Source organism: Hyperoodon ampullatus (assembly GCF_949752795.1).
Source record: "Hyperoodon ampullatus genome assembly, chromosome: 7".
NCBI classification, from domain to species: Eukaryota; Metazoa; Chordata; class Mammalia; order Artiodactyla; family Ziphiidae; genus Hyperoodon; species Hyperoodon ampullatus.
The window spans coordinates 13,870,436-13,893,190 of NC_136920.1; the positions used below are offsets into that span (position 1 = coordinate 13,870,436).

The 22,755-nt window shown below is 40.5% G+C and overlaps 1 protein-coding gene across 1 annotated transcript in view; it reads left to right on the top strand.

Annotated features, from left to right (window-relative positions):
- The window catches only part of LOC307055509 (olfactory receptor 5AN6-like), a gene marked incomplete at both ends in the record, with an annotated part of 38,970 nt that extends 21,462 nt beyond the window's left edge, over positions 1–17,508 (top strand). Inside the window, one exon of the mRNA XM_079707745.1 lies at positions 16,552–17,508. Coding sequence (XP_079563871.1) covers positions 16,552–17,508 — 957 coding nt within the window. The remainder of the gene's footprint in view (positions 1–16,551) is intronic.
- Between the last annotated feature and the right edge of the window lie 5,247 nt (positions 17,509–22,755).

Genomic DNA, 22,755 nt, shown 5'->3' on the forward strand with positions numbered 1-22,755 from the left:
AAGAGGAAATTTCTCACATATATGTGGAATCTAAAAAAAAAAAAAGATGGTACTGATGAACCCAGGGGCAGGACAGGAATAAAGACACAGACATAGAGAATGGACTTGAGGACACGGGGAGGGGGAAGGGCAAGCTGGGACGAAGTGAGAGAGTGGCATGGACATATATACACTACCAAATGTAAAATAGATAGCTAGTGGGAAGTAGCCGCATAGCACAGGGAGATCAGCTCCGTGCTTTGTGACCACCTAGAGGGGTGGGATAGGGAGGGTGGGAGGGAGATGCAAGAGGGAGGAGATATGGGGATGTATGTATACGTATAGCTGATTCACTCTGTTATAAAGCAGAAACTAACACAACATTGTAAAGCAATTATACTCCAATAAAGATGTTAAAAAAAAAAGAGGAGGTTTCCTTGCTATCAAAATGTCTCAAAAGATTAACACCACGAAGGAAGATCTTGGAATCTAAGCACGGGACCAATGAACAGAGTTGGTTTCCTTCTATCACCCAGGAGGGAGGTTATATACAGCTTGCATGGTTTTAATTGCTCCTTCTTCATTCTGGGTTGTGCTCCCAAGTCCTTTCTTAGATGTGATGGAGAAGGCTCATAAGCATTTAGAGCCCTCTTCCTTCATAGTTGGGTTGTTTCTGAAGTAAGTCAAACATTGCTAACAAAAGACCATGTGTTCATCTCATAGCATTGATGAATGGGATAATCTCAGAAGACAGAAACTGAAATATCTTTTGGCCATTTCTGAATACCAGGGTACACCACAAAGTAAAAGGATCACAGAAGAATAAAGATTTTCAGAAGTGTTAGGTGAGTCACTAGGGGCTCTGCTCTAAGGAATATCAAGGGCTTAGGATCTAGGAAGAATTTCAAAGATTTACAAATAACTGAGTATCATTGTCCTTGAAGTCTAAGTTTTATAAAGGGTCCTTTTCCATGGCAGCCTTGTTATTCTGGAAAAGCAAGTCTGTTGAGGGAAGATCTAAATAGGTAGGTGTGTCAGTACACTCTAGCATAAAGTAGGGGGCTGGAAAACCTCTGACTCACTTGATTAGTGTTCAAAATGAGAGGACCCAGACCCAGAGGAAGAGTTGTGAGTTATTCTTTTTTTTTTTTTTAATATTTATTTATTTACTTATTTGGTTGCACTGGGTCTTAGTTGCAGCAGGCGGGCTCCTTAGTTTCAGCTCACCGGCTCCTTACTTGTGGCAGGCGAACTCTTGGTTGCAGCATGCATGTGGGATCTAGTCTCCTGACCAGGGATTGAACCCAGGCCCCCTGCATTGGAAGCGCAGAGTGTTAACTGCTGCACCACGAGGGAGGTCCCGTGAGTTATTCTTTTTTTTTTTTTTTTTGGCGGTACACGGCCTCTCACTGTTGTGGACTCTCCCATTGCGGAGCACAGGCTCCGGACGCGCAGGCTCAGTGGCCATGGCTCACAGGCCCAGCCACTCCGCGGCACGTGGGATCCTCCCGGACCGGGGCACAAACCCGTGTCCCCTGCATCAGCAGGCGGACTCTCAACCACTGCGCCACCAGGGAAGCCCCCGTGAGTTATTCTTGAGGAGCCTATACTACTTGATTTGTTACATTTATAATGTCAAATCTGAGTAGTTTACAGAAGACTGTGGAGGGCAATATTCCTGAATTGAGTGAATCCAATGCAGCTTTGATTAACAAGTCAGGTTCTAGAGGAAGTGAGAGACCATCAGTCAAGAATAAATTAATACTTGGTCTTCTGAGAGCATTTCTGTCCATATTGTTTTTGATAAACAAAGCTGTTCAGTTTGTTTCCTGGCCTACAAATATGTTGAACTTTTCTCTTTTTTTTGCGGTACGCGGGCCTCTCACTGTCGCGGCCTCTCTTGTTGCGGAGCACAGGCTCCGGACGCGCAGGCTCAGCGGCCACAGGTCACGGGCCCAGCCACTCCACGGCATGTGGGATCTCCGTGGACCGGGGCACGAACCCGTGTCCCCTGCATCAGCAGGCGGGCTCTCAACCACTGCACCACCAGGGAAGCCCTATGTTGAACCTTTAAGAAGTCAACTAAGTAAATATTAGGAAGGGCTATTGATGAGATATCTTAAAGGAACATCTCAAAGGGGCCAATATTTCATGTTTTCTCTCCATTTCCTTCTTTTTTTATCTGGTAAGTGGAGTCAAGTGGAGGTAAGTATGGGGAGGGGGAAATATATGATCAAGAATGGTGTGAGAAAAAAAGAAAGAAAAAAGAATGGTGTGAGAAAAAGCTGAAGGAAGATAGCTGAGATAAATGTTATCTCTAGTGAAATTTTACCCAAAGCAGGAGAAAGCTGAGGAGTCCTTGATAAATAAGAGGCAACCAAAACTAAATGATGGACATTTAGAAGTCATGGACCCTGGGGTGGTTGAGAAAAATGACATGGCAATCACAAGGTGTCCTGAGATTAACTACAGCATCACTGGTTTATCATAGTTCACTGTGTACAGTGGCATTTGCTGTGGAAATTTTATCTCTTAGGCATCTGTGGGCACAAGCTTCGCAGTGGTTACCATCTGAAGCCTGAGATTTCCCTCTCCCTCAGTTATGCCAGCAAAACATTTTAATACCCCCTTATGTCTTCCTCTTGAAAGAAGACAAATGCTACCCCAGTTTGTCTCACTTACTTGGCAATCAGTCAGCATCACATCTTTTCTGTTTATTTCTTGAAAGTATCTATGTGAAAAGATGTGGTGGTCATATTATTATTATTATTATTATTTGGAGTGTAATTGCTTTACAATGTTGTGTTAGTTTCTGCTGTCTTATGAAGTGAATCAGCTATATGTATACCTATATCCCTTCCCTCTTGGACTTCCCTCCCCCCGCCATCCCACCCCTCTAGGTCATCACAGAGCACTGAGCTGAGCTTCCTGTGCTTTATAACAGGTTCCCATTAGCTCTCTATTTTACACATGGTAGTGCATATATGTCAATCCTAATCTCCCAATTCATCCCACCCTCCCCCTCTCCCCTGTGTCCACATGTCTGTTCTCTACATCTGTGTCTCTATTTCTGCCCTGGAAGTAGTTTCATCTGTACAATTTTTCTAGATTCCACATATATGCGTTAATATATGATATTTCTTTTTCTCTTTCTGGCTAACTTCAGTCTGTATGACAGACTCTAGGTCCATCCACATCTCTACAAATGACCCAATTTCGTTCCTTTTTATGGCTGAGTAATATTCCATTGTATATATGCACCACATCTTCTTTATCCATTCATCCCCTCCCCATACTTACCTCCACTTGACTCCGCTTACCAAATAAAAAAAGACGGAAATGGAAAGAAAACATGAAATAGTGGCCACTTTGAGATGTTCCTTTAAGATATCTCATTTATCCATTTATCATTCATATCCCTGTCATTGGACATTTAGGTTGTTTCCATGTCCTGGCTGTTGTAAATAGCACTGCAATAAACATTGGGGGTACATGTGTCCTTTTGAATTATAGTTTTCTCAGGGTATATGCCCAGTAGTGGGATTGCTAGGTCATAGGGTAGTTCTATTTTTAGTTTTTTAAGGAACTTCCATGCTGTTCTCCATCGTGGCTGTATCAATTTACATTCCCACCAACAGTGAAAAAGGGTTCCCTCTTCTCCACACCCTCTCCAGCATTTATTGTTGGTAGATTTTTTCATGATGGCCATTCTGACTGGTGTGAGGTGATAGATACCTCATTGTAGTTTTGATTTGCATTTCTCTAATAATTAGTGATGTTGAGCATCTTTTCAAGTGTCTCTTGGCCATCTGTATGTCTTCTTTGGTGAAAATGTCTATATGTAAGACTGGACACAGTAAAACTCTTAGAGGAAAACATAGGAAAAACACTCTTTGACATAAACCCCCAGAAGATCTTTTTTGACTCACCTCCTAGAGTAATGAAAATAAGAACAAAAATAAACAAATGGGGCCTAGTTAACCTTAAAAGCTTTTGCACAGCTAAGGTTGTGGTCATTTATTGACAGCACCTTCAAATACATTGTCGTTGCCCTGTTCATTCGTACAATAATGCCTCTGAAATAGTCCCTGCCTTTCTAGAGATCTTTTGTGAGAGAGTCCTTCAAAGGCTATGCAGGAGCCTTCTCAGATTTCCAAACTTTCTGCTCACATCTGGCTGGTGATTGACCACAAAATTTTATGTCTTTCTCATACCACGTATTATCTCTTGTCTTGTATTATGCCTATATGTGCACATTTCTCATCTCTCTTCTGAGCTCTAGGCTCCTTATTGGATTATTTACATCATCCAAACCACCAAGTATAGCGTTTTATACTCTATAATTGTTTAGAATTAAGATTAGTGCAGCAGTTAATATCATTTTAGTGAACAAGTGAGTGCAGATTTTAAGATGTGGCTTTGAGTTAGGGTGCCTGGATTTGAATTCCAGTTTTGCCATTCATAGGTTGTTGACCTTGGGTTATTTACTGCTGTGACTCGCAGTCTCCTCATTTGTAAAAAGGGAATAATATGAGTACATCTCTCATAATTCTGTTGGATAAATTAAAATGAGATAAAACATAAAAGGATTCAGAATAGTACCTGGAACACAGTACACACTCAATAAAGTTTTGCTACCTAATACATGCCTTGCTTTGGGGGCAAATTCTATCATATTAGAAGCTGGAAAAAAAAAAAGCAAGCCGAGTAGCTTAGGGTTTTACAAATACTGGTCAGTGATAAGCTTGAGAAACTTTTCATAGAAATATTATTTGTAAAGTGTTTCTGGTAAAATGGTGGGAAACATGTTTGGAGAAACCAGTAATGCTAGATAAAATTTAATCTTTTTTTTTTTTTTTGTACGCGGGCCTCTCACTGTTGTGGCCTCTCCTGTTGTGGAGCACAGGCTCCGGACGTGCAGGCTCAGCGGCCATGGCTCACGGGCCCAGCCGCTCCGCGGCATGTGGGATCCTCCCGGACCGGGGCACGAACCCGTGTCCCCTGCATCGGTAGGTGGACCCCCAACCACTGCGCTACCAGGGAAGCCCAGAATTGCCTCTCTTATCTAGGCTGGCCAGGAGACTGCATGGCCAAAGAAGAGTCTGGAGAGGGTAGGTCCTCCCATATGAATGTTCCTTTAGAAGATGGTTGAAAGTAACTGTTCAATGACCTTCCTAGGAATCTAGGGCATGGAAAGTGTCCAGACCAGGAAGGGGCAGTGGAAGCTGCTAGGTTTCCCAGACTCCAATGGAATAAACAGCCATCAGTGGCCCATCTTCCTCACAAACATCTGGGTGAGAATTGTGGTCAATGGCGGCATGGGGTATATAGTAATGGTATTCAGTGACCCTGACACCCAATTTGGGAGCCTCCCTCCTCTACCTGGCATGTCTTCCTACCATCATTCTCTCTTCTCGCTATGCTTCAAACTTGCTCAGAGCTCAGGTCCTTTCTACTAGGAAGTAATACGTTTCCCCTCAGTGGAGAATTTTAACAGAAACAACAATATGCAGTTACGTGAATAATACCTTGAATTGGGAACTTGCTTTCGTACAGAGAGTTTGTTATAATTTCTTTTACTACCTTACACATGCCCCCCCACCCCAATGTCATGATTTGAAAAGATTGTGTTTATCAAGAGCTGTATAGTGGGCTTCCCTGGTGGCGCAGTGGTTGGGAGTCCGCCTGCCGATGCAGGGGACACAGGTTCGTGCCCCGGTCCGGTAGGATCCCACATGCCGCGGAGCGGCTGGGCCCGTGAGCCATGGCCACTGAGCCTGCACGTCCGGAGCCTGTGCTCCACAACAGGAGAGGCCACAACAGTGAGAGGCCCGCGTACCGCAAAAATAAAATAAAATAAAAAAGAGCTGTATGGCAACTTCCCTGGTGGTCCAGTGGTCAAGACTCTGCACGTCCACTGCAGGGGGCATGGGTTTGATCCCTGACCAGCTAACTAAGATCCCACATGCTGCAGGCCATGGCCAAAAAAAGCTGCATGTATTAAGTAATAATTAATTCACATAATTTAATTAAAATAATAGTTTATTTTCCATTCCCTTAGCATTGTGCTCAGTAGCAAGGATTTTAAGAGTTTACAAGACCTGGTCCAAAAACGCAGCACTGACTAGCTGCTTGAACTTGGACAGGTTAGTTAGGTTCCTCATGCCCAGTTTCCCCATATGTATATTAAAAAAACAAGGCCCATGGGGTTGTATGAAAATAAATGAAATATATGTGGATTGTTGAGGACTGTGCCTGGCACAAAATAAGTGATCAACAAAGAGCAATGATTTAACATAATAAAAGGTAAACTGTATTACTACACTGAGTTAATATATTTCTAGCCCAAAGAAAGAACCTTGAGATTTTAATGATCCTACATTATTCTTATCCTGTCTAAAGTACATTCTTATTTACTATTAGGAGTATTGAGGGTAGCTGCACATTCCTACTATTCAAGATCTGATAGCATTTATGGAACGTTTGGAAATAATTGATGGAAGAAGTGGCTTCCTATATTCTTTTTGTTTTTTGGGGGGCTGCTGCATTGGATCTTTGTTGCTGTGCATGGGCTTTCTCTAGTTGTGGTGAGCAGGGGCTACTCTTCATTGTGGTGCGTGGGCTTCTCATTGCGGTGGCTTCTCTAGTTGCAGAGCACAGCCTCTAGGTGTGCGGACTTCAGTAGTTGCAGCATGCAGGATCAGTAGTTGTGGCTTGCGGGATCAGTAGTTGTGGCACACGGACTTAATTGCTCCACTGCATGTGGTATCTTCCTGGACCAGGGATCGAACCCCTGTCCCCTACATTGGCAGGCGGATTCTTAACCACTGTGCCACTAGGGAAGTCCCTGTGGCTTCCTATATTCTTAACTATCTTTTTAGTTCTTACTTCTTCAAAACCCTTGCTTGGTGTTTTAGTTGGAAAAATTCCTTTGTGTTTCTAATTTGACAATGTTAGTCACTCCTCTCTATGCACTTAGCACTCTTAGGAAACTGATCACTTTGTGATCAATCACCATTTCTTAAGATACTTGCTTAGCAAGATCAACTTTCTTGTGTCTCTAACAACCATTTACATTATCTCTTATTTCTTCTAATTGTTTAGAACATGAAAAAAAATCAGGGAAAGTGACAGTATTTAGATAATATTTATACTCTAAGACAAAACCTTTAAGAAAGCCTTTTTAAAAAGTAATTTTAATTATGTTTGACAATAATAACAAGAACGCACAGCCTCAATTTTAAATGATAGTAACATAAAATAATTTTTACCAAGACTCACTAAATCACGCTACAAAGCCTAGTTGAAAACTGAAATGGCTTACTCAATTAAAAACTAGTCTACAGTGATACCAGATATTTAATTTGCTTGATTTCCTTTTCCTGAATAGACTGATTGTCTAGTTTTTAGAAAAATGACTTCACAGTCACATTGTTTTCATCAACCCTATTCAGACTTCGGAAAATGCTGGTGAATTTTTATTAGAAGCATTTGATTCTTAGTGGATGCCTAGAGAGAACGAGACTTCTAAACTCACCCAATAACAGTAGAAGTGAGAAGAGAAATGAAATATTTGTTGATGGACACATAAGATTTTCATACTCAAAAAAAGATAGTGCCTAATTCATTTGAAATACTTAAGTACATTTTATGAGTTTAAAATATTTTGATCATTGTATCATAAAATAGTAGAAAAATTCAACTACATCAATTTCTGTGTGTTCAGTGTTGTTGTCTAGGGGCCAGTATTCATGGTTAGGGAGCAGAGAACTTAACCAGAGGTGCATGAAAATATCTCTGACCTTCAGGAAATTAAAACCTAGCTTGGGAAATTATTGTGTATTATCTATTTGTCATAAGAACAAAACAAGATAAAAATTCCCTGGAGTTTTAATATAAATTGAGTCATGAGGAGGTAAAAAAATGGAAATGTGATAATTTAATAATAATATTAGAAACAAAAATAGAGCAACCTTCTACCCTGTTCCAAGAATTATGTAAGGTCCCATAGGTGTAAGATTTCATGCTATCTTTACCATGACCCTACCACCAATCTTGATATCCCTATTTCACAAATGAAGAAATTGAGCTTCAGAAAGATTCAAGTAGCTTGGTCAAGTCATGCAGTAAGTGCTATTGGCCCAAGACTCTAATGCTCATGTTCTTCCTCCTCTTCCAAGTCTATATGAAGTTCATATTCATTCAGGAATATACCTAGAATCCCTTTCTGAAAAAGTCCTTTTCAGTTTATTAAGAGTTTTTGGTAATTGGTGTTATGTCTCAATGAACAAGTACAATCTTTCCATTAGCTTATGACTGGAGTTGAAAATGCAATCAATATCCTTCTATAGTCAGGATAACCATGCAGGATACTAGAGTTATGTTTCTAAGTACATTGTTGTGATGTAATCTTAGGAAATATATATATATATATATTTTTCGGTACGCGGGCCTCTCACTGTTGTGGCCTCTCCCGCTGCGGGGCACAGGCTCTGGACGCGCAGGCTTAGCGGCCATGGCTCACGGGCCCAGCCACTCTGCAGCATGTGGGATCCTCCTGCACTGGGGCACGAACCCATGTCCCCTGCATCAGCAGGCGGACTCTCAACCACTACGCCGCCAGGGAAGCCCTTAGGAAATACCTTTGCAAACTTATAATGGGGGTAGAGAATTAAAAATAATATGAAGAAGTTACTAGCATTGTGACCATTTCACAGATGAAGAAACAGAGGCTTGAAAGAGTTGAGTAGCTTGTTCAGGAGCACACAGGTAGCAGAGATGGGATTTGAAACCATATCTATTTGACTTGAACATCATTAAGCCATACCATCTGTAAAATAGTAACCTCTCTCCCTTAATTCCCACATCCATTAATAAACAATCCTGAATAGCATGTACTTGGAGATCTTTAGATGAAAACCTTATTTTGATGTTCATACTATTAACACATCTCCCTTCATAGTAATTAAGTATTTAGGCGTCTGCCTTCCCTGAGAGACTGCAAGCTCTTTGATGAGAAAGTCTATGTGTTATTCTCACTATAGTCTCAGTAGTCCAGTATTTGCACATACTGGACACTTAGTGTTTAGAGAAGGAAGAGAGAAAGGGAGGGGGGAAGGAAGGGGAGAGGGAGGGAGACACGTAAGTCAGAGAGTATCCACTGTGTTCCTCTCTTATGATGTCATGTAAAAGTGAGGGGCCCAGATTATGCTGTCGAAGTTGGGTATGCTTCAGATACATTCTACAAATCGTTTGTAGGTAATCATTCACAGTATCCTTATTCCTGGTTTGGGACCCTACAAAGGAAATATATATGATCAACCTGCCAGGGGAGGCAGAAGAAATTTTCAACAGATGCACTTGGTAGAATTTTGAAAGATTTGTGTTCAACCAAAACGCTGAACTTTTACCTGAATATGTGTGGAATTCAAGAAGTTCAGGTTTTAGCCTCAATTTCTATACTGTCATATATATTCAGAAGCAAATGCAAAATTTTCTAACAGCTTTAGCTTCTTCACCTGAACTATATTATTTTTGTTAGCATATTACTAGACCCTAATGAATGACCAATTTTATATTCATCGTTAATAATAAAAATGGTTTAACTATAATTTGTTGTACATTTACCAAGGCTTTATACAGAACCAGACATTTCTCTAAATGTTCAAAATTACCCTTAAGATTGCATTTAGCAATAAGAGAATAGATGCTTAAAGAGAGTAAGTAACTTGCCCAAAGTCACACAATTAGTGAGAGCAAATCTGAAATCTGAACCCCTGATCTGTCTGCTCTTAAAGCCTGTACTCTGTGACCTTCTACTTTTTTGACTTCATGATATTCTTTTCAAGTTTAAAACCTAAACAAAGACCTTTTTTTTTTTTTTTTTGCAGTATGCGGGCCTCTCACTGCTGTGGCCTCTCCCGTTGCGGAGCATAGGCTCCGGACACGCAGGCTCAGCGGCCATGGCTCACGGGCTCAGCCGCTCCGTGGCATGTGGGATCTTCCCAGACCGGGGCACGAACCCATGTCCCCTGCATCGGCAGGCGGACTCTCAACCACTGCGCCACCAGGGAAGCCCCAAAGACTATTTTTTGACATCTGTTGTAGGCTGAAAATGCCTCCATTCCCCCCAGATAACAGCTCTTAATCCCTGGAACCTGTAAATGTTACCTTTTATGGCAAAATCTTTGCAGATGTGATTTTTACAATTCTTGAGATTGGGAGATTCCCCTGGGTGGACCCTAAATGCAATCACACACATCACACAAAGAGAGATTCTATACAGCCATGGAGAAGGTGATGTGAGGAAGAACACAGAGAAAATGAAAGTGCTGCCTTTGAAGACTGGCGTGATGTGTCCACAGCCAAGAAATGCCAGCAGCCATAAGAAGCTGAAAATGGCAAGGAACCGATTCTCCCCTGGAGCTCTCTGTAGGGAGCGTACTCTGCTGACACCTTGCTTTAAGCTCAGAGACTCTGATTTTGGACTTCTAGCTTCCAAAACTATGATAGAATAATTTTTTGTTTTAAAGCACTGAGTTTGTGGTACATTTGTCTCTTAGTATACATGGGGATTGGTTCCAGGAGCCCCTGAAGATACCAAAAACTGTGGTTGCACAAGTCCCTTGTGTAAAATGGGCAGTACTGTTGGCCCTCTGTATCTGCAGTTCCACATTTATGATGGCGACTATAGCCTGTTACAGTTGCCTTAGGAAATTAATACAATGTCAACACATCTAGATACAAAGGGAAAATGAAGTTATCCCTCCAGGTTTCCAGGTTTTGTGAGTGCCAGACTGATATTATCCAAGACAGATTTTTTTGTTTTGTTTGTTTTTGTTTTGTTTTAATTATCAAGTATCAGATCCTTTCTTACCAAAACCTGAAAATCAAAATACAAAAATTTGGTATTTTGGTACTTAAATCAGGATTTTGGTTCCATACTGACACACCTTCGATGTCTAAATATTAGACTGAGGAGCAATTGGACATGGATAGATACTGATATTTTGATATGTAAAGTCCTTGTTTAAATTTTTATTTTTGGTTTATTGTTACATAATTAAATCTACCCTTTAAAAAGAAACTTTGGGGAAAAAATGAACGCTACATTCAAAAAAGAAGACTCTAAAGATAGGGTGTCTATCTGCTTTCTTCCAAATTCTTATTCCAGTTACCAACAGAATATATACCTAGGAAGACACCCACATCAGTATTTGAAACTAATATGTATGTCATCTACATTAAAACCTTGAAGAGGGCTTCCCTGGTGGTGCAGTGGTTGAGAGTCTGCCTGCCGATGCAGGGGACACGGGTTGGTGCCCCGGTCCGGGAAGATCCCACATGCCGCGGAGCGGCTGGGCCCATGAGCCATGGCCGCTGAGCCTGCGCGTCCGGAGCCTGCGCGTCCGGAGTCTGTGCTCCGCAACGGGAGAGGCCACAACAGTGAGAGGCCCGCATACCGCAAAAAAAAAAAAAAACCTTGAAGAATTTATGCTAGTTAATATGTGGAAGAGATCAGACTTGAGGTCTCTCTTGAGAGAGAAACAGGTACTTGAGAAAGGCCCTGGGAGATCTTTACTTATGGTCCTCAAACGGCTGAGCAAGGTCTGGAACTGAGGACAGGTAAAAGATTCTTAGGGGCCTGATTTCTGGAGCTTTACCTTGGACTCAGCTCTCAGTAATGAGGTGCCTTAGAGTTTACTTCTCCTTTGTAGGATTTCCATTAAGTACTTTTATTTATTTTTATTTTTTTATTTTTATTTTTTACGTTACACAGGCCTCTCACTGTTGTGGCCTCTCCCGTTGTGGAGCACAGGCTCCGGACGCGCAGGCTCAGTGGCCATGGCTCACAGGCCCAGCCGCTCCGCGGCATGTGGGATCTTCCCAGACCGGGGCACGAACCCGTGTCCCCTGCATTGGCAGGTGGACTCTCAACCACTGTGCCACCAGGGAAGCCGCCATTAAGTACTTTTAAATTAAAATTTTAACTTCAAATCATTGTAAATTCACATGTAGCTCTAAGATAATAATACAATAACAGCTGGTGTACCTTTTACTCAGTTTCTCCCAATGGTAGCATGTTTAAAAACTATAGTACAACATCACAACCAAGATATCCACATTGATACAGTCAAGATATAGTAAGCACTTTTTCTACACTGCTCCAGAAGAGATAGCTGAACAAACTACAATTCCACAAATATTTGTTACATACCTACATTTTCTGGTTCAGCCACTAAACTAAACCTCAGTGTGGTACATTGTTAGTTTAATGGACACCAATGAATCACATCTCCTTATTTCCATGTCCCTGTATAGTCCCCTACCACAGTGATTCTTTCCTTGGTCATGTGACTGACTTCGGTCAATGAAACATCAGCACATTTGACACAAACAGGGGCCTGATGAGCATTTGTTGTTGGAGCTGGCTCTCTTGGAACCCTGAGATCACACTTAGAAGAGTCTAGGATGAAAGGCCATGTGGAGAGAGAATTTCAGCCATCCCAGCCAGTTCAGCCATCCTAGGTGAGACCTAAAACAAGTGAGGTCATCTCAGACCATGCAAACCATCAGATAAATACAGCCATGTCAAGGATCCAAGTGTGACCAGCAGATGCACCAAGAAAAGCATGAGAAATGATAAATTGTTGGTGTTTTAAGTCAATAAGTTTGAAGTAGTTTGTTACACATCAATATATAACTGATATATTAGGTGTTAAAGAAATATTTAAAATATATTTATTCTTGCCTAAAAGCACAGGTTAAAGTCTAATGGGAAAACTCATAAAAATAAAATAAGAACAGTGAGATTCTGGGACTTTCCTGGTGGTACAGTAATTAAAAATCCACCTGCTAATGCAGGGGACACAGGTTCAAGCCCTGACCCAGGAAGATCCCACATGCTGTGGAGCAACTAAGCCCGTGCGCCACAAATACTGAGACTGCGCTCTAGAGCCTCCGAGCCACAACTACTGAAACCCGAGTGCCACAATTACTGAGCCCACGTACCACAACTACTGAAGCCCGCGCGCCTAGAGCCTGTGCTCCACAACAAGAGAAGTCAGCGTAATGAGAAGCCCGGGCACTGCAACAAAGAGTAGCCCCCGCTCCCCAGAACTAGAGAAAGCCTGCGCGAATCAACGAAGGCCCAACACAGCCATAAATAAATAAATAAACAAACAAACAAACAAACTTATATATATATAAAAACAGTGAGATTCTTACTGTACTAGAAAAATATACAGATGCTGAGGGAGCATAGAAGAAGGAGCCCCATATTCATAAGAGGGACAAGTTTCCAGTGTAGGCAGGAAAATGTGCTTACCTTTATACATTGTGTATTTCCCTCTTCATATTAAATCACCTATTTTCTTCACCTTCCTTTCTGAAAATATATGAATGACAATAGTGAACTGGTCCAGGAGTCATCTGAAATACTTATTTAATCTTCCTTCCCAAATGAGAGTCTTACTTGGCGCCTGGCAGATGTTAGATATTCAATAACGTCAAATTACTTGCTGAACAGAGAAACATTTCTGTGACTTATAAATAGTGATTTAATTTGGGCTTTATTATTAAAAAGAAATAAATGTAAAATATTTATCTCATGGGATGTAAAATTTTATTTTGGAAATATAACATTTTGTTGTATTAAGAGAGAAAGATAGACAGCAAGGATAGGAGAATGACTTTATTTCTTAACTGAGTGTTAAACTACTCTTGGTAACTTGTGCTGTTGGAAGCATATGAATAATTTATTATGCCGTTTGTTAGTTCTCCAAAATGTTAGAAATGGTGTTTCCATGTAGAGCAACTGCTCATCTGCATTTATTTTCAAACTTCTAAAGCTACTTTTCCATAAATTTTATTTTTATGTGGGATTCTGAAAACATTGTATATGCAATGAATTTCCATAATAAAACAATTATAGAAGAATGGTAAGTTTGCTCCTTAAAAGATTCACTCTGTTTACTGCTCTTGATGTCATCCTTTTGACATCACAGGTGACAGGATTGCACTAGTGCTGCTTGGCCTGTCCATGCATTTCACATGCCTGAAGGAAACTGAGGAAGCAGTATGTATTTTACTATTCTGGACCTCTTATTTTTAATCACAACCAATGACTTTGATTGCTATATGTTTGGTCTTGAATGAACAGTGGGGGGTGATAACAGATAACAAAAGGAAACAACATAAAAATAATTGAGGAATAAATATGAAACATTCTATTTATTTTTCTAGTTATGTAACCTTTCTCTACTACTGGGAGTTTTAATCATCATCATCATCATTATCTAAATACTTTATTTCATTTTCTCTTATTTTTGAATTAGCAAATGTATTTTATGATGAATATTTTACCATTTCTGCCTTGTCATTAAAAAAAACCTTTTTGTTTAAAATGTGTCAAAGGTATAAGGATCAAAAACCAATCAACTTCACTGAAAGCATTTTCTAAAATTTCAAAAATAATCTTATGGCTTCAGGATCTCCAGAGCACAGGTATTTTCAGGACAGACATGACAAAACATACTGTAGAAACACCACAGCAACTGGTGTTTCCAAAGAAACCTTTGTTTAACTTCTTAAAATATAACTATGCTATAAATGTAGCTGATAGACTCTTTCTATCTATACTGAAGGTGTTCTAAGTACATAAACGTGTGATTCAGATCTTACTGTAGGGACATAGTCTGAATCTTGTGGCCTCACTGGGGACACTGATGGATGGTATTGAGTCAGTACAGTTTTTCCTTTTCTAGTAGTCAAATGATCATCTTTTGGGGGTATTAAAATAATATCTTAAAATATTAGGTTACCTTTCTTTCAGTGTGTTTTCCTACCATGACTGCTGTTCCCTTATTTGTAAAAAAAAAAGGTCCCTATGATATAAGGAGAATAGCCACAATTATCTCATCTTACAATGAGGAGACTGAAGACACAGAGAAACTATAACAATGTAGGGACAGAGCTTGGAATCAACCCAGGTACTCAGTCAAGTTTGATAGTCTCAATATTATCATATTTATTAAAATTGTTAGTGTTTTTTTGTTATTTATAGAACAACTTAGCAAAGTAAAATCATCTGTTATTTCCCCCCCAAATTAATGTAAGAATGAAATGCAATAAAAATGCCTTTTTATTTACCTGAGTTCATCATAAAGATCATTTGAAGACATAAATATGAGGACCATCAAAATGATCTCAGGGACTTCCCTGGTGGCATAGTGGTTAAGAATCTGCCTGCCAATGCAAGGGACACAGGTTCGAGCCCTGGTCTGGGAAGATCCCACATGCCACGGAGCAACTAAGCCCGTGCACCACAACTACTGAAGCCCACGTGCCTAGAGCCCGTGTTCCACAACAAGAGAAGCCACCACAATGAGAAGCACACGCAACGCAACAAAGAGTAACCCCAGCTTACTGCAACCAGACAAAGCCCGCCCGCAGCAACGAAGACCCAACACAGCCAAAAATAAATAAATAAAATAAAATAAATAAATTTATTTTAAAAAAAGTGATCTCAGAGTGAAAAAGTGAGGGAATGTTTTTCTTACCACTCATCAAAATATTCTATTATTTTTAATAAAATATAGTCATAAGTAGTTATAAAATGTGCAGGACTGGACACATGGTACATGGACTGTTAGATTAAAAATTGGGCAAAATAGGGAATCCATAAACAATCTCATCATAGAAGTGACTTTAATCAGTGGAGAAATCATTCAATTAATTGTGTTGGGAGAGTTTGGAAAAACAAAACCAAAATAATCTCATACTTATGCTTCATGCTGTCTATTGAAATGCTTCAGAAATTTTAAATGTAAATATAAAAATACAAGTGAATTAAAAGAGAATATTAAAAAGACTTTTGGATTGTGTAAAGAAATATTTTTCAGTATAATACCAAGGCCAGGAACCATAAATATCATAGAAAATTGAGTACCGAAAAATAAAAGAAATCCATGTAGAAAACCCAACATAAACAATATTGGTATTATTTAAATGATAAACTTGGGAAAGATTTAGCAAAATGTGTGAGGGAGAAAGTTATGATCCTTGATATGTTAAGAGCTCTTACAAATCAATAATAAACAACCTACTAAACAAATGGGTGAAAAAATATATAAGTAAATCAATAAAGTAAGTCCAAATAAAAAATAATGAAAAAGTATTTTTTTAATGTGTAAGATTGTCAAAGAGTAAAGTTAAATAATTATGGGCAGTGTTGAATGGGATGGTAAGGTATATTGTCATAAAATCTTGAACTTGTGTAAACTAGTACCAATTTTTAGACAGCAGTTTGGCAACATCTGTGTGTTTATGTGTGCATACATGTGTGTGTGCAGAAAAATTTGCCACAAACTATCACACATAACTGAGAAACGGGATTCCCAATGTTTTTTAAAATAATTTTATAATTTCTTACATTGTTTAAAAAAGTTATCTTGACTATGGATAATTTTTGTCCAAAAACATGAGACTATATCGAAAACAAGTATGCTTCATAATATTAAAAATAGACAATCATTAATCCAAACTTCTTCTGCAGTTTGAAGAGACTTCAAGACAAGGCCTGGAGGAAGGACCAATACAACAGTCACCAGATTTATCCTCTTGGGATTCTCAGATTCTCCCAAGCTCAAGATTGTTCTCTTTTCAGTGTTCTTGGGGACTTACCTCTTGACAGTGGCCTGGAACCTGGGTTTCATCATCCTGATTAGGATGGACTCCTACATACATACACCCATGTACTTCCTCCTCAGCAGCTTATCTTTACCCTTCTTAGATTTCTGCTATGTTACTTCTACAGCACCCAAAATGCTCTCAGACTTCTTCCAGAAGCCTGAATTCATCTCCTTTATGGGATGCACCATGCAATACTTCTTTTTCGCTAGCCTGGGTCTGACTGAATGCTGTCTCCTGGCAGCCATGGCTTATGATCGCTATGTTGCTGTTTGTAATTCTCTGCTCTACACAGATATCATGTCCCCCACCCTCTGTGGGCAGGTGGTGGGTGGAGCCTATACAGTTGGATTCTTTGGCTCATTGATCCAACTGTGTGCTTTACTTCAGCTCAATTTCTGGGGACCAAATGGTATCAGTCACTTCTGTGACCTGCCTCAATTATTAGTCCTCTGCTGCTCTGAAACCTTTTTCCTACAAGTGATAAAGTTTGTGATAGGAGTGATTTTTGGTGTGACATCCGTCTTAATCATCGTAATATCTTATGGTTATATCACTGCCACCATCCTGAAGATCAGCTCAGTTGAAGGCAGGACCAAGGCCTTCAACACCTGTGCTTCTTACCTGACAACAGTGACGTTTTCCTTTGGATCAGGACTCTTTGTCTGTATGCACCCCAGCACGGATAATTCTCTGGGCTATGACAAGATGGCATCAGTCTTCTATACAGTGGTGACCCCCATGTTGAATCCTTTGATTTACAGTCTAAGGAACAAGGAAATCAAAGATACCCTTAAGTGGTGTAAGAAGAAGAGAATGTTTTCCCATTGTCACAGTTAATTAAAGGTCTGGTAGATTAGTGACCCTGTTGACTGGAAGTTTCTAGACTGTGTAAGAGAAATGCATTTAACATTATTCCTGGTGCTCTGGCAGGATTTCAAGTGAGTCAACGCATCTAAATCCAGCACTGGCTCAGTGCCAGGCAAATCCTGTGGCTTCTTTGAGTCTTGACAGTTGACTCTCCTCTCTTACGCCAGCAATGACTTCACAAATTAATATATTAATCTTTATGTCAATATAACCTTCAGTTTCTCAGTGTTTGACCCTTACATACCCTTTCAGAATTTCAGACTGCAGCCTGGAGAGAATGGGACTAAACATAGGTTAGTAAATGATCTTTCTCATATACAACGTCACAAGTAGAACAACAACCACTTTGTCATAGACTTCAAACTCTCTGGGTGTCTAGGCAAATTCCAGTTGATGAAAACGGGGATGTGGAGAGAAGCATAACTTTAGACTTTGACATAACTTCCTTGCCATGGAAAATACCACACAGAGTTTCATCTAGAGTTTGTTTTCTGAGTTTCTATTTTTAGAACCTAACACCAATAGGAGAATGAACAAGGGATTTCTATGATACTATCCTGACCTGGGAGAGCTAAAATACAAAGGAAAGAAGTGATCATTTGAAGTCTGAAATACATTGAAGAGAAAATACATTTCTGTTATTATGGCAGATTGAATAGCATAGATGCACCCACCACTACAAAACTACTAAAGATGTTGGACAAAATATTTTTTAGAAAATATTTAAAAATACACTTCTGAGCAAACAAGAAAAGAAAAGGAAATCTCCAACCTCCAAATGTAAAGAAAAATCAGGAATCCTGAGAGTAAAGGCAGCTCTGAAGATGACTTTCACATTGGGGGGATCTGCTGAACTCTGGTAATATTTGGCCTGTATTGTGACAAGCACGTGAGGCTCAGGGAGAGGGAGACCAAACCCAAACTCTCGGGGGGAGGTTTTTTTTTAAATTTTTTTAAATTTATTTATTTATTTATTTATTTTTGGCTGTGTTGGATCTTGGTTTCTGTGCAAGGGCTTTCTCTAGTTGTAGCAAGCGGGGGCCACTCTTCATTGCGGTGTGCGGGCCTCTCACTATCGCGGCTTCTCTTGTTGCGGAGCACAGGCTCCAGACGCGCAGGCTCAGTAGTTGTGGCTCACGGGCTTAGTTGCTCCGCGGCATGTGGGATCTTCCCAGACCAGGGCTCGAACCCGTGTCCCCTGCATTAGCAGGCAGATTCTCAACCACTGCGCTACCAGGGAAGCCCTCGGGGAGAGTTTGATAGGAGACCCAGACATACATATGAGAGTTCAGTGGACTAGACTTTGATATGAAAGGAAATTAAGGGAAAAAAATGTCCTATCTCACAAAAAAGAAATCTCAACTCTCTCAGGCTTCGTGCTGGGTATGGGGAAAAGTAAACTGAAAATTTGTAACCACGCACCCTCATGGAGGTTTGTGGTCTGAATTCACACAACCTCTGCAGATAAAGGAATCGTAGGTGAGGATTAATTTTAAAACAGCCCCAGGTTGGTAGTACCCTCAAGTACCAATCAAAAGCAAATGCAAATCCTTAAGAGAAACTCTTTTTTTTTTTTTTTTTTGCTGTACACGGGCCTCTCACCGTTGTGGCCTCTCCCGTTGTGGAGCACAGGCTCCGATGCGCAGGCTCAGCGGCCATGGCTCACGGGCCCAGCCACTCTGCGGCATGTGGGATCTTCCCAGACCGGGGCACGAACCCGTGTCCCCTGCATCGGCAGGCGGACTCTCAACCACTGCGCCACCAGGGAAGCCCAAGAGAAACTCTTAAACCCAAGCTGAAATAATTCCCCCATATAACTTTCTGAAGAAAATCAAGTTGTACAAATCTTAAAGTACACAAGGAAACAAGACCTGATGGATGAAAGCTAGAAAGACCTGTCATGTCAAACCTATAAAGACATCAGGAATGGCAATTGTCTTAATAAAAATAAAAATTAGATATGACTGACATGGTCAAAGTTAAGAAGGGGAATTGAAAATATCTTTAAAGACCAGGACAATGATGGATTTCTGCATCTGGAGGTGTGGTGAATTATATACTATATCTGAATGATCTAGTAACTGAAACACCTGAAATGTTAAATTTGAAATAAAGTCATCTTTTAAATGAACTTTCAATTTACTTAATGAAAAGGAGTAATAAGCTAAACCCTCAAAAGTAGTGAAACCAGGAACCCAGGAGAGTAAACACGTGCTAAAAATGGCTATCTGTTGGAGAGTCTTGCTAAAGGCTAGAGCCCCTGACTTCTTCTATATGGACTGCATGGGTGGTGAAGGCTCAGAAGACAAGACTTAGGACTTGCCCCAGGTGAACTGGAAGGCTATAACCTCAGTATAAATTAGCAAGAATTCCCACAGATTATGTTCAAGAACAAAAAGAGCAGTTCATCGTAAAAAATAAAAGCACAAACGTATATTTAGAGTCAAACCCCCATAACTGAGAACTGGCAGGGGAAAAACGGTCCCTATAAACAGACCTGAAAAATCTCAAGGTATTGGCATTATTGGTAAAGAGGATAAGGCAGTGAGGACTAGCTATGGTGAAACACAGATTAAATCTCCCCTCAAAAGAGATACTCCCTTGGGCTTCCCTGGTGGCGCCGTGGTTGAGAGTCCGCCTGCTGATGCAGGGGATGCGGGTTCGTGCTCCGGTCTGGGAAGATCCCACATGCCGCGGAGCGGCTGGGCCCGTGAGCCATGGCCGCTGAGCCTGCGTGTCTGGAGCCTGTGCTCCGCAACGGGAGAGGCCACAACAGTGAGAGGCCCGCGTACCGCAAAAAAAAAAAAAAAAAAAAAAAAAAAGAGAGAGACTCCTTCCTCAAAGGGAGAAACACTAAAAATAGGTCAGAGACCTGGTGAGTCAGAGCACTAAAAACTGTAGAACCAAAAGGAAGAAGGTTGCCATTTGCCACAATGTGGATGGAACATAGGGGCATAGGCTGAGCCAATAAACTGGACAGAGAAAGACGAATACATATGATCTCACATGTATGTGGAAGATAAACAAACAAACAGTCTCATAGACACAGAGAACAGATTGGTGGTTGCCTGAGGCAGGGAGTAGAGAGAAGGCAAGTGGGTAAAGAGAATCAAAAAGTACAAACTTCCAGTTATAAAATAAATAAGTCATGGGGACATAATGTACAGCATGGAGACTCTATGTGCCATACTGTGTATTGAAAATATTGTTAAGAGAATAAATCTTAAAAGTTCTCATCACAAGAAAAATAATCTGTAGCTATGTGACGATGGATGTTAACTAGATATTGTGGTGAGCACCTCACAATGTACACAAATATTGAATCATTATGTTGTACCGCTGAAACTAATATAATGTTGTATGTCAATTATATCTCAAAAAAAAAAAAAAGCAAAAGGAAGAGGGTTGGTATATCCATGCAGTGGAATATTATTGGGCCATAAAAAGGAATGAGGTGCTGACATGTGCTACAATATGGCTGAACCTTGAAAACATCATGCCAAGTGAAAGAACCAGTCACAAAGGACCACATGTTGTATGATTCCATTTTAATGAAATCTTCAGAATAAGCAGATCTATACAGGCAGAAAGATTAGTGACTGCATAGGGATAAGGGGGTGGGGAGGAAAGGGGAGTGGCTGCTAGTGAATATGGATAAAAATATTTAATGAAAATATTCTAAAATTAGATTGTGGTAATCATTGAAAAACCCTGTGAATATACTGAAAGTCACTGAACTGCACACTTTAAAAGGCTGAATTTTATAATACATGAAGTATACCTCAGTAAAGCTGTATTTTTTGTTTTGTTTTGTTTTGTTTTTTAGAGAAAGAGACTGGAAAGTGCATAGGACAAAAGGCAAAGTTCTTGGGAAGGCACAATTTCTGTGGTGGGTATTCCTTAAATATTTGGTAATGGAAGAGGAAAAGGAAGTGAGCAGGGAAATTAAAGGTCCTAAGAAAAATTTTAAAATCAAGCAAAACACTAACCCATCTCTGTTCCTGAGTAAAGTGACTATACAAAAGAAATTGTTCTTCTCTATACCAACAGAAGAAGACACACTTAAACTAAGAAACCCAGTTTAACGTTCAAGCCCCATTCCCTGTTTGATCCTCATAGAACCCTGCACAGTCTCAGACCTCAGGCCCTGGTAGAAACATGATTGATCAATACTTCCAGGATCTAGCAAGTCCCCCACCTGTTGTGCTGTGGCGTGGTCCAGATAGATTGTTCACCAACAAGACATATACTGAACAACTCAATGTTCTTGGGACAGTGTTACCGAACTCAGGTCCAGCTGCTTGCTGCTCAAAAATCAACACGTGAGGGCTTCCCTGGTGGCGCAGTGGTTGAGAGTCCGCCTGCTGATGCAGGGGACACAGGTTCGTGCCCCAGTCCGGGAGGATCCCACATGCCGTGGAGCAGCTGGGCCCGTGAGCCATGGCCGCTGAGCCTGCGCATCCGGAGCCTGTGCTCCGCAACGGGAGAGGCCACAACAGTAAGAGGCCCACGTAACGCGAAAAAAAAAAAAAATCAATACGTGAGAGAGAGACAAATATTGGTAGAAGGGAAAGTTGCTTTTAATCAGAATACCTGCAAACCTGAAATCTGGGGAGATGGTGGACTCCGTGTCCCCCAAAACCCATCTCCAAAGATTCTGCTTGTCCATGAAAGTTTTTAAAGGGAAAAAGGGAAGCAATCTCAGTTAATCATTGAGATACGGGGTCAAAGTCATCTGCATACCCCGCTGTGCGTAGGCTTGTGTGCAGGCTTGCTGACTTCTTGTGATTTTTCTTTAGATGCTATCTTTTTCATGCAGCCTGTGAAAGGGGAAGTTAGGGAAGAGATCTGGTCATCTGTTAATTACTTATTCTTCATTTCTACTTCTTTGATCTACAGAAAGAACCAAAAGATTAGGCAAGGTATTGTGTGGCCAAAATATGTGAAATATGTGTGAGGGTTGGAGATGAGTAGAGCATGGGGGTGCCTGCTTTAAGGTTAGTGACAAGACAACAGGGTCTCCTGCAGAGAGCTCTTTCCTGTGAAAAACTGCTTACAACAGAACTGAGACAAATGAAAGAGCAGGAGGGCGTAGGGAACCTTTTTGGTCAGAAGTAGAAATGAAGAGATTCACCATAGGTTTCCTTGAAATAGCCATTTCTCTTTATACATTTAAAATATGGCTTGACTTGTTTAGTTTAGTTACATATAGATTGT